The sequence below is a fragment of the Desmodus rotundus genome, chromosome 3 (assembly GCF_022682495.2).
Source record: "Desmodus rotundus isolate HL8 chromosome 3, HLdesRot8A.1, whole genome shotgun sequence".
NCBI lineage: Eukaryota > Metazoa > Chordata > Mammalia > Chiroptera > Phyllostomidae > Desmodus > Desmodus rotundus.
Window position 1 is genome coordinate 98721174 of NC_071389.1, and position 12476 is coordinate 98733649.

The 12476-nt window shown below is 37.0% G+C and overlaps 2 protein-coding genes across 5 annotated transcripts in view; one reads left to right on the plus strand and one right to left on the minus strand.

Moving 5' to 3' along the window:
* CENPP (centromere protein P) overlaps positions 1-12476 on the minus strand; it is a 306566-nt gene that overhangs the window by 136051 nt on the left and 158039 nt on the right. The window lies entirely within an intron of this gene.
* The window catches only part of ASPN (asporin), a 35544-nt gene continuing 28522 nt past the window's right edge, over positions 5455-12476 (plus strand). For all 3 annotated transcript variants that reach the window (XM_024580768.3, XM_045188168.3, XM_045188169.2), the window contains exons 1-2: positions 5455-5593; positions 12178-12448. In XM_024580768.3, the coding sequence (XP_024436536.2) occupies positions 12199-12448 (250 nt within the window). In that variant the 5' untranslated portion in view covers positions 5455-5593; positions 12178-12198. The remainder of the gene's footprint in view (positions 5594-12177; positions 12449-12476) is intronic.

The following is a 12476-nucleotide window of genomic DNA, read 5'->3' on the forward strand; positions in this document are numbered from 1 at the left end:
TGCCCATCAGCAAATGAGTGGATCAAAAAACCATGGTACATTTACACAGTGGAATTCTACGCAGCAGAGAGAAAGAAGGAGCTTACACCCTTTATGACAGCACAGATGGAACTGGAGAGCATTATGCTAAGTGAAATAAGCCAGGCGGTGAGGGACAAATACCATATGATCTCACCTTTAACTGGAACATAATCAACAAAAGAAAAAAGCAAACAAAATATAACCAGAGACATTGAAATTAAGAACAATCTAACAATAGCTAGAGGGGACGGGATGGGGACAATGAGGAAAGGGTTTTCAGGAACTACTAAGAAGGACACATGGATAAAAAACCAAGGGGGAGGGTTCGGGCAAGGGAGGGAAGTGGGTTTGGCTGGAGTGGAGGGGTGGGGAGAAAATGCAACAACTGTAACTGAACAACAATAAAGTAATTAATAGGAAAAAAGAAAAAAGAAAGAAATACATCATATTATTAAAATGTCACTGTGTGTTCCTAAGTAACAGAATCTCTGTGGTCAAATAAACTCACATTAAACTATGAGCTGATAGAAGCAAAACTTTTTGTAAGTTAGAATCTGATGAACGTTCATTTGTTTTGAGTAAGTTGAGACTATGTTCACAATTACCAAATTTATACATGCACTGTCTGATATGCAAATTTAACTAGTTTGTGATACTCAGAATACAAAATGCACTATAAATTGTAAAATTATTATAGGGCAATAGTTATTAACTATTTGAAGGATAAACCCCTTTGAAGATATGATGAAAACTATGATGAACATTCTATACAGAAAAAAACACACATAAAAACACTTTGCATGTATCAAAAGATTCATATAAAATCCTTTACGGACTCATGTAACCTAGGTTAAGAATGCCTTCTGGGTAACTCCTTAATTAACTGAAAACAAATTTTACATGTAAATATTTAACTAGAATTAAGGATAAATCAAAGAGTTAAAATTAAGGCAAATGGCCTTGTTTCCCTCACTTAGCATTTATTCCCCCATTTATTTAGAAACACTTTTAAGACCATAGAAAATTTAAAAGAATGCAACGAACATCTATATACTCTTCATCTACATTCACCAATTAATATTTTTCACATCCATTTAATCTCTTTCTATGTCCATATCTACCTATCTATCTATCTATCTATACACACACATATCTACAGTGGAACCTTGGTTCTCAAATTTAATTTGTTCCAGAAAACTGTTCGAGGAGGAATTTCTTCGAAAACCAAATCTCATTTGTTTGTTGCCTGAGAGACATGTAACCGATCATAAAGATATCAGCATGACAGGGTTGAGGGGTAGAGAGAATTTAGACTCAAAGTTTTGTTAGACAATGAAGACATTTCTTCTGTGAACAACTTGGTTGAGAATCAAATTGTTCGAGAATCAAGATGTTCGAGAACCAAGGTTAGACTGTATTTGCAGAGAACAGTTCCATTGGAAGGTAAGTTGCATATAGTATAACACATCATTTCCCTATGAATCTTCTCTATGAATCCCTTTTTTAAAAACTCTTACCCAAGAACATATTTATTGATTTGAGAGAGAGGAAGAGGGGTGGGGGTTGGGTGTGTAGAGAGAGACAGAGAAACATTGATGTGAGAGAAAGATACATAGATCAGTTGCCACAACCTAGGTATGTGTCCTCACTGGCGATTGAACTAGCAGCCTTTTGGTATACAGGATGATACTCCAACCAAGTGAGCTACACCGGCCAGGGCTGCAAGGTAAGATTTTGAATCTGTGTGAACATTGTGCCTTCCAATAATCTTTTACTTAGCAGTTTTATCTTCCATTATCCCTGCCTAAATCAATCACTATATTGGAGGTTTCACAGTACTGCTCTTTTAACTCTAAGATTCCTTCTGTACTCATTAGTTGGCATTCTTCTACAGAAGAAGCTCTGACTCTTTTGACACTCTTACCTCTGTTACTATATAGAAAAGATTTTTCATTTGATCCATTATACAATCCATTCCCATCTTTATTCTTTCTAAGATGCTCAAACTACCTTCACATTGGTTTCTATGTTCTGTTCACACGTCCACAGTAATTTCTGTACACTTTCATGCCTGTTGGTATGAGATGTTTCAGGCACACCTCATACTTTCCTGGCCCTTACGTGGTACCTCTCGTAGGAAATGGTCCCTAAAAATGCACATCTGGAAGTTAGATGCATTCTCTGTTTTCAAGTCTTTTCAGTCAAAAGCACTGGGAAATTGATTTAAAACAAAACCATTACTTGTACCTATTCTTCAAAACAAATTGACTTTTGAGACATTATTTACAAATATTTGACACCCACACAATATTATAAACTAAACTGTGTTAAGTCCTTTGTTATTCATAAACTTAATTCATTTTAAATGACAATTTAGGGCATAACTTTATTTTCAGAGAGAAATCTCCCTCAGCCCGCAGGTCACAGAATCAAGTCCTCAATAGCATATGGGGTAGAGAAGGGAGAGGAAGCTGAAAACCAGGGACCAGAAGGCAATTTGAAGGAGGTTGCTGTGAGCTCAGCCAATTGCTGGAACTGCACAGGAATTAAGAGCTGACTTTGTCAGATTGATTTTTAAAGATATTCCGTGAATTTGGATTTGATATAAAATTTCCTGCTTTTTAAAAAATACCATACGCTCCAAAGAAAACACACCTGCAGGCTAAATACTGCCTAAGGGTCATAACATACACCTGAACATTCAAAACCATGAAATCAAAACCATCCATTCTTTTCAGAAGTCTTGTGAATGCCTATTATATACAACCTTTATGTTATGTATACTCAACATACATCATTTATATCCTAGGACTCAATGATCTAGGGCATTCTTATACTAGGTATTTCTTTGCAAGGCACTCTCCCACGCATCCCTCAGGGCTTCTCTAATGACAATCACGCCCATCCCCCAACCTTGCTTTGCTCCAAAGCACTTAACACAATTCACTGAAAGAATGGACCAACAGATTCCTTGTAGCTACTACTAGATGAGACCATTACATAATCCATTCCAATGTACTTAGAAGGTGAGGGCAGAAAAGGAGGTGAGGCACCAGATACTGGCTGCTGGACACCACAAAACTGGATCACCTGAGTGGTACCTGAGCTCAGAAAGGCATCAGTGTGGCCACAATCACTCTTAATCCTTACTCATGAGATTCCTAATTTGAACAAGATGATTTCTAAGGTATTTTCTGTTCTCACTTGTTTGGGTTTGAACCACTTCATTTCTAAAGTAGGAGGTAGTCAGGAAAGGGACTTAGAAATTATATGTGAGCTTGGCTTAAGCAATTTATTCTTATCTTTACATAGTTGGAATATATCAAGCCATGCAAGAAATTCATCTTGAAGTTCCTTTTATAGCAATCCATGTCTCTGTTCATAAAATGGTAGTACAGAGAATATTACTTTTTCAGTTTTATAATTTATTTTCTTGTTTATCATGTAGTAATGTGTTGCTTATTCATGATTCCTAGCAATATTATTTGATATAGTAAAACTAAATTTCCAATATTAACAGCATAATTTTTAAATACAGCAATTGCACCTAACAAAAATTCATACATGAGCATCAGACAATAAAGAATGTTCGAATGTTCATAGCTGTGCTACAAATGGGAATGAACCTAGTTGACTATGTGTAAAATATATAATCTGTGGCATATTTATTAACAGAATACCATACAATAATGAAAATGAATAAATTCTTGTTAACCACAAGGACTGAGATGGATCTCAAAAACATAAGGTTGAATGCAGAAAGCCAGACACAAAAGAGAATGTACTGTAAGAATGATCCATTTATGTGAAGTTCAGAAAATAGGCTATGGTGATTGAGGTCAGGCAGGGTCCCCTCTGGAGACAGTGATTATGCGGAGGGCTCAGGAAGTGCAGGGATTTCTTGCTCAGTGTTTAGTTTGTGAAAATTAATTGATACTAGAGGAAGACAAGCTCAGGGCTCACAAGTAAGCAGAGAAGAAAGAGGCTGTAACACAAGAAGTAAGGTTTTTCTAAAGTGATGGAAAAATCTCATTTGCCACATCATATGAACACACCTTTAGAAAAACCTCACTTGTGGTTTTTGTAAAGGTGTGTTCATATTTTTGTAATATATACTTCAATTAAAAGTTAAAAAATGAAAGAAAACATTGGGCAGGACAAATGCGATTTTTCCCAAGGGCTTTCCATTTACAGCTGCTGCTCTGATGAAACTCAGGTTAATAAAATTCAGTTCAATTTTCAAGATGTCCCAGTTTATCAAGGTAACACATGTACCTTGATTTGAACTAAACATAACGGAATAAACGAGAATGTGAGCATTCTAACCAAACAGGACGACTGCCACCCTTCAGGTGCTGCAGGCCTGAAGCTTCTCAGGCCCAGTGTAGAAAACTGTCTACCTCGAGTTCCAAGGAAGGGTACTTTATTTAGGTGGGGGCTGGCTGCCCACCCATTTGAGGCACAGTACTCTCTCGTAGTTGTGGCTGCCATTTCTCTGGGAGGAGGGAAAGGAGTCAGAATCTTTACAGCAGGAAAGAATAAACCCTGTTGACTGGAAATGCACTCTGCAAAGAGGCTGGCCCCAACATCTGAAGATCAGGAGAGCCACTGGCATCACCTAGCACTAGTCAGTCTTTCTCACCAGACTTAGGAAAATGTCCTCTCTTGAAGGATGATGTCTTATTTGATGTAGGAATTGGGCATTCTCTCAGGAGTAAGTGGGAAAGGGTATGTTAACAATGACTTTCTTCTCAGAGAATGGTGTCTTTCTACTCCCAAGTCCTCCGTAAAAACTGTGAGGTCATAGCTGAAATTCTCTTGAAAAGGGAAAGTCCAAGCAGGTGTCATCTGCATCCAGGTGTCTATGCCTGTATCATAGCATATAGGCTGAGACCTGGGGCATTACACAGGGTCTGGTCAGCAGCTCCCCTGCCATGTTTAGAGCAGGTCTAAAAGATTTTAAAGAAAATATTGAGAAGCATGCTTTATGTAATAGCTTCAGTCACCAGAAGAAAACAACAGCATGGCTCCTGTCTCTGATACTTCTGGAGTTTGGTTTATACTTCAATAATGTCCATATACTTTACCAAGGATGATAAGTATTTTGTTGGTCTATATAAGGTGAATAATTTTAAAATTTACAAGTATTCATTCATTTAAGAATTTCATAAAGTGTTTTTTCAAATCAGGTATTTCTTGAATGACTATCACTGTATTTTCAAAGGCCAGTTGCCATGTATTATTAAACACTTTTTTTCTTCAGAATCTTCCAGTAGACGTCTAGAGTTTAGCTAGAAGTCTTGGCTACAATACAAACAGTGATGAAAAACACATGAGCAGTAACAAGTTTTAATCTTGCTTCTCAGTACTAACATGGGCTAATCTGTGGAAGCAGCTTATTCCAGTGTCACCCAGGGTGCAGCCACATAAGGCTCTGCTGAAGGGTCCTTTTCTTTTAAATGTAACACCTTGTCTTTTCTTCTTAAAAAGTACCTGAGAACATTTACATTACAGATAAGCAGTACATGGTGGAAAATTCTACTTTCAAGAGGGCTTACTCTCTTCTTACAAGGTATGTTTTCATGTATTTTTTTCATGTGCCAGTATACAATTATTTTATAGTTAATACCAAGGAGACATTAGTATTGTTAACATAAATGCTTGTAAGTTATATGATAAAAGTTTAAAGTTGATCTGTATAATTTCTTAAAAAATCAGTACTTAATTACATATCAATCTAAAGTTACTCCAGCTTTTTATGTTTTATATATAATGAATTTATTTTCAATATAATTGTGCCTGTTTTTACAGCTGATAAAAGCCTGTCATTATGCTTCACCAACAATGTTCACATGGCTGACTCTACAAATCATTTAAGTAAACGTCTGTATCTTCTTTAAGGAAAATAATATTACCTTAAAAACTAATGATAAAGAAGTATGAGAATATCACAAATACATTAAATAAAACAGTAAATAATTCTTTTGAAATGTAAAACTGATTATTTTCTAATATATTTTTAAATATATATTCAAATGTCATTTTACTTACATTTGAATATTCATATTTTCCCTTGATAAATGTCTTTCTTATTCTTCTGTAATGAAATGGCACTGTACAGTTAAAATAGAAGCCAAATAATGCCAAGAAAGAATAATGTCCAGCAACAGTTTAACTAGCTCTCTATTCAATGTAAAAAATTAGGAACTTCTTTTCATAAAATCCATAAAGTCTGAGTTTAAAACAAATATTTCCTTTGTCTCATCTCAAAGTAAAATTTTTATTAAATCTTAGATTTAAAAAATTAAGCAATGTATTTGATATTCTACTCCTTCCTAATTTGAATAGAGTAAAGCATTCTTTCTTGTTCATCTATCGGATGTGTGACAGCCATGAACTGTGGCCACATGTGTAGAATTAAATCACAAAGAAACTGTAGGGTTCTATATGTCTCTGAAAATAAAGTACTTTTTAAACTTAATCCTACTGAGAATCACTTTTAAAAAGAAATAAAAATAAATCAAAAGTGCACATATATATGAAAGTATCTTTTTATGTTGTTTGTTTTCAATATTTAGCAATATTGTATAGTGGTGGGCAGATGACGGGACTGCAGTTTTCTATTACAACCAACTACTGCTTATTTAAAAATATTAAAAAAGAGTATTTGATACCTGATCTGAGATTTGGGCCAAAAGAGATTACTTTTATAAGCACAAGTCTTAAGGCACTATAGAAACAGCAGGAAAATGAAGAGTTAGGAGTTTTTGCTTTTTAAGACAGCAGCTAGGTTGCTAGATGCATTGAAAAACTGATGAAGGACAAAACTGATATAAAAGGAAAAGCAGCCAGCAAGTTCTTTATTGAGATGCTATTTATACTTCTACGAAAAAAATTATTTCTTTAAGAAAAGTATAGTCTATAAAGTATCAGTTTCCATGACCAAAAGGTACTGTGAATAAGTTTCCAAATGCATGCTTGGATGTTAACCTTACTTGTTCACTTATAAGGCTCTGCCTTGATTATACTAGAATTTAGTCTGGATTCCATCTGTGAATGCACATAGTATGTTATATAACATTTATATACTGAAAACTACTACTGGCACTTGAGAACTGAGAGAAATATTTCAGCCAAGGGGAAACATTGCCAAACAGGGGAGTTATAAGCACAGTGACTTATTTTCCTAATAATAGTGTCTAAGAGGAAATACCATTTCAGTTAGATAAATTTTCCATTCTAAGTTTGTGGAATGTTGAAGTGGAAAACAGGAGCTCATGCAAATTCAGAAATACACTTCTTAGCCTCATTTCTAGTCCTGAAAACATGGGCAAACTTCTTACCCTGTGCTCTCTGAGGACAATTTGGCTACTATCTGGAAGTCACTGTGGGATAAGGACTGGGGAGGTGGCCATGCAGATAGTGCAGGGGTGAGGAGGCCCGCCTCAGCTTCTTAAAGATGTCAAAGAGGGCAATGGAAGGAAAGTCTCCAATGTGCCATAGTTCAATCAGTAACAGCATTAGTATCAAAATAATATTCCAAATAATTTTCTGATTAAGAGAAACTTGAAACCAAAATCCACAGCTTTCTATGAGTAAAAACCTTTGGCAAAACTGGTCTAAACTGGGAAAATACTGAGTCTTCCTGAGACCAAGACTTAAATACTGCCAAAATTAATCAAGTAAGAACTTGAGCCACATTAATACACTCAAAATTTAAAATAAAACAACTAAAAGTCACATCATTTTAAATGAGAACTATTATTCTTTATATTCTTTCTGAAAATAGGGAAAAACCCATTACTATATAGTATTCTCTCCTGGACATTCCAATATTTTTCTACTGAAAAAAAAATTGCTAAAATAAAATAAGGTAAGGTTTGGGGTCTATAATCACTTGTACTTTATCAAGGCTTTATCATCTCAGATCAAAGGTGTAAATGTTGAGTTCCTCACGGAACCAAGTTTTGTCTGACTTCTCTTTTCAAGTAACCAGAACATGAGAATAAAAAAATATAAGATAATTTTACATGGCTAATAGAAGACAGAACTAGTAAAGAGAGATGAATATGCCAGAAGGCATTTTTGGTTTCAATATAAAGAATTTCCTGTCAACCACAGATGGACAACAATGGAAACTGGATGCCTCTCCATGAGGTATGCTCCCTGATTCCTCTCACTGGAGTCAAGCAAGCAGACAGTGAACCCGCTATCTGGTCCAGAGTGGTCTGGAGGAACCTCCAGCACTAGAAGGAAATTCCAACTAGATGACGTTTCCTGCTTCCACAGGTCTCCTCCCTCACTCACTAAGGGCCCAAGAAAGCATGACAGGTCACTGCCCCCACCAGCCATCAACTGGAAAGCTTCCTAACTACCACATATGTGCCACTGTCTAATCAGCAGGCCAGAGTCTCCACCTCATCTAAGGCAGGGAAGGTCTCACATTAACTATTTAGTGTAAGAAAGGAGAGTATAGAAGGAAGAAAGGAAGGGAGGAGCCTCCTGACCCCATGGGTGAGCTGGTGGGGAGGAGGGGATATGGAAGAGACACAATCCGGCCCCAAAACACACACACAGCTTCTTTCCTCCCCCTCATCTATGTGACTGGCTTGCTGGGTCCTCCCAGTTCTGCTCCTATGTCAGTCATACCTACTCTGCTCCTCATCCTAGCCCGCACCCCATTTCCAGGCTCTCCTAGATTACAGAGCAACATGACTACAGCAGGAAGCAGAAGGAAGGTAGGGTTTGCAGAAGTGAAGGCAAGTCCCTGTCTGCCAGGCCACAGGGAAAGCCTACATGTTCCTGTTTTTTTTTTTCCCCACTTGGGCTAACACATTCCTTTTACATGTATTTTTAAAAGCTCTATGGTTTTCTTAGGTCTGTGTTTTCACATATATAGGTGCTAAATAGATTTTTCCGGTCTAGACTGGGAAACTGTAACCCTTAAACCTTGGAGTTTCTACAAGAAAATACTGAAACTTAAACAGCCAACCAACTCAAACACAGTTTTTTTGTTTTTATCAAATTCTTCATCTCCCAGGGATTACAGTAAATGGTGTTAGACCTCAAAAAATTGTAGTCCCAAACAACTTCCCAAATGGGCACTGTTATTGGACTTTTGGGGAAACAGTATGTGAAAAACATTTAATTGCACTAAATGTCTCATGCTGTAGAAGTGGTAGAAAATGGCCAAAATACAGGGATAACCAAAGCAAACAGGAGGACCTATTTGTTGGCAGGCTAAAATTAAAATATTTAGAAAGCAACATAATCCTTCATTCATAGTCCAACTACCCCTCTTTAATACGTTTGTGTATATTCTATTTTAATCTCTTTTTCACATGTGTGTATACTCGTTTTTTATAGATGTCTTTATTTCTATTTATCTCAAAGAGTAAGCTGAGGGCTATGAAGGGTAGACGGACTTATGGTGAAAATTTCTTTCAGACTCTGAGAAACACACATCTGGAGATTCCTCCAAGCTGATCAAACCACAGTTACACAGCACGGTTTACTTGCAGTTTAGTCCTATTTACTAACTTGGACATTTATTTTTTAGTTTTTCTATGAATTTACCTGACCAAGTATTAACTTTTACAAAGATAGTAGCACATTATAGGCTATGGCTTTGTTTTCTGAGCAGGGAAGAGTGCCCAGATGTGCTCCACTTCACAGATTTCACATCCTAGCACTGGTCTGGTACACAGCAGGTACCTGATAGATGTCTACTGAAAAACTCCAGCAACCTCAAACAAAGCCAGAGACAGGATCTCAAATGACATTTCACTCAACAGCTTTTATGCCAAGGTCAGAAAAGGTCAGGACTGTCACGGCCCCAGACATAGCTGAAATGCAGAACAATGTTAAAAAATAAATTGGTACCAGGGATAAGCTTTGGTTTACCTAAGGACTAAGAACTGAATTAGCTGAGAGTTTTGGGGTCAAGGCAAAAACTGGGGACCAAGCATTGAGACCAAGCATTTCTTGACCTTACACAAAGAAGAGTAAAGAAAAGAAACATAATGTATAAAAGTTAGGCAGGCAGCCAAGAAGCAGAAATAATGTATCACAGACAAAGTGATGTTGGAAAAGAAGCCCAGTTGACTTTAACTGCCAGGATTCCAGGAATACAGAATACTAACCTGCTTGTTCCCTGGGATGGCTGACAGAAGCTGCTGGGCTTTGAGTTGCTAGCACAATCTTTCTCTGTACTATACAAATCTGACCACAGAACTACTCCCACTCCCACTCTCCCAACCCAAGCTGTATGTGAGCCCCTTTCCGTACAGGTATGTACCAGAAAACAATGTGTAGACTGGCTGGAGAGAAAGAAATGACAGAGTGTGCTTATGAGGCCACTAGATTTTGGGATAAAAGTAGACTGCTCCCACGTGGGCTGCATCAGAAAATGCAGAGAATGGACTGGGAAAAATGGACTCTAACTCGGGTTCCAATTTTCTTTGGTCACGTGGTGTTGGGGAAGCCACTGAAGTTCTCTGCACATAGCATTCCTCTGGGTTAATGTAAGGGATGCATCTATAATAAATTCTTAATTGATACTTCCACAAGCCAATGCAGAGTTCTGAAAGGGGATTTCAGAACTGAATTATTAAAATATAAAAAGCTTTTGCCACTCAGACATGTCCTATAATCTCCTCTTTCCTAGCACAATTGGGTGTGGGTTATCACAGGGAAACTTCATGTATTGGGCTAGTGACATCCAGCCATCCAGGTGGAAAAATGTTCATGTTACCATTTAGAGTTCTAAGAATTAATGCTAACCTCCCTCTGGTGATTAAAAGACACACCAGATATAAATGAATGTTTTAATTTAGTTAATTCATTTCTGATTCCTAAGTCCAGAAAAAGAGATGTCAAAGCTGATGTCTGGGTTCTGGGAAAGTGTACGCAGCTTGCATGATTCAAGGATGTGGGGGCCAGGTCTTCCTAAGGCTGGGCCAACTGCTGACTAAGGTGCTGTCTGGTGCTTAGGCATGGCAGGCCAGTGGCACTGCTGGGTGACCTGGCTGAGGGACATCTGGGTGAGTGAATGAAGACAGGCATAATCTGTTTTGGATGATTTCATAATGCTTTAAATTTTTGAAAATTACAAAGAATGTATGTTTCACAGGTGATAGTTAAGAAACTATGATAAATAAACAAACTTGTGGGAATATCCACAATCTCATTAACAACAAAGCCATGTTCAGAAGGTTATCTTTCATACATTACAGTTTTGTGTGGACTTTAAAAAATACAACTAAAAACAACCCCCCCCCCCCCATAAAACCAAACAAACAGTACACAGTGGAAAGATAGGTAAGAAAGAATAGTCTGGACCTCAGATGCTTTGGATCAGGTATTAGACAATGGAACAGATTAGAAGGAAGAAATTCAAATGACATTGTGGGAAAAATGACCAACTCTGAGACTGAGGCTAGGGAGGGTGGGGAGAGAGAGATCCATTAAAGAAAACTCCCAGATGTGTGCCAAGGGGACATGAAGATTTTACTTTGAAAGTGACATAGATATTAAGGCCATGGAAGGATTTGGGAATAGCCAGGTATGATGATCTGGTTTTATTTTTAAAAACATTTATTAGTTTCCTAACTATAAAAGCTGCACTTACTGCTCATTAAAAAAAGAATCAAGAACTTATTCATTGTTCTACTACCCAGAGATTATAATCAATTAGGTATATTTGGGTCAGGGATTTTGTTTGTTTGGTATGTCTGAATTTTTTATGTTTGTTTTTCATTTCAAAAATATAACATTTTATATTTTTAAACATCTATGCAAATATCTTGTGGATTACAAAGTATTTCACGAATATTCCCTACTTTACTATTTCCCCTTAACCACAGCATTACCTTTAACTTTTTGCTATCATATATAATTCTATGATGAACATCTTTATGCACATTAGAATTATTTCCTGAGACTAGATTCTAAAAAGTAATTACTTCATGAAAAACAGATCTTTTTAAAGCTTGTAATGCATACTGCTGAACTGCTTTCCAAAACGTTTTACAAATTTACTCTCACACTAGCAATGGATAAGAATGACATTTCATTGTACTTTTGCCAGCTCTGAGAAATACACAGTTGCAGAAATTGTTTGTTTAACCCTTAACTTAATCTTCAATGTCTACTTAGTCATATAGGACACAAGACAGCATGAAGGAGTATGTGCTCCTAGTATTATTGGCTTTGTGCTCTGCCAAACCCTTATTTCGCCCTTCGTACATGATGCTGAAGAATATGATGCTGAAGGACATGGAAGATGAAGGTGATGGTGATGGTGCTGCTGACAACTCTCTTTTTCCAACCAGAGAGTCAATTAACCCTTTCTTCCCATTCAATCTGTTTCCAATCTGTCCATTTGGATGCCAGTGCTACTCAAGGGTTGTACACTGTTCTGATCTAGGTAAGAACATGTCAACTTGTTGTGGAGA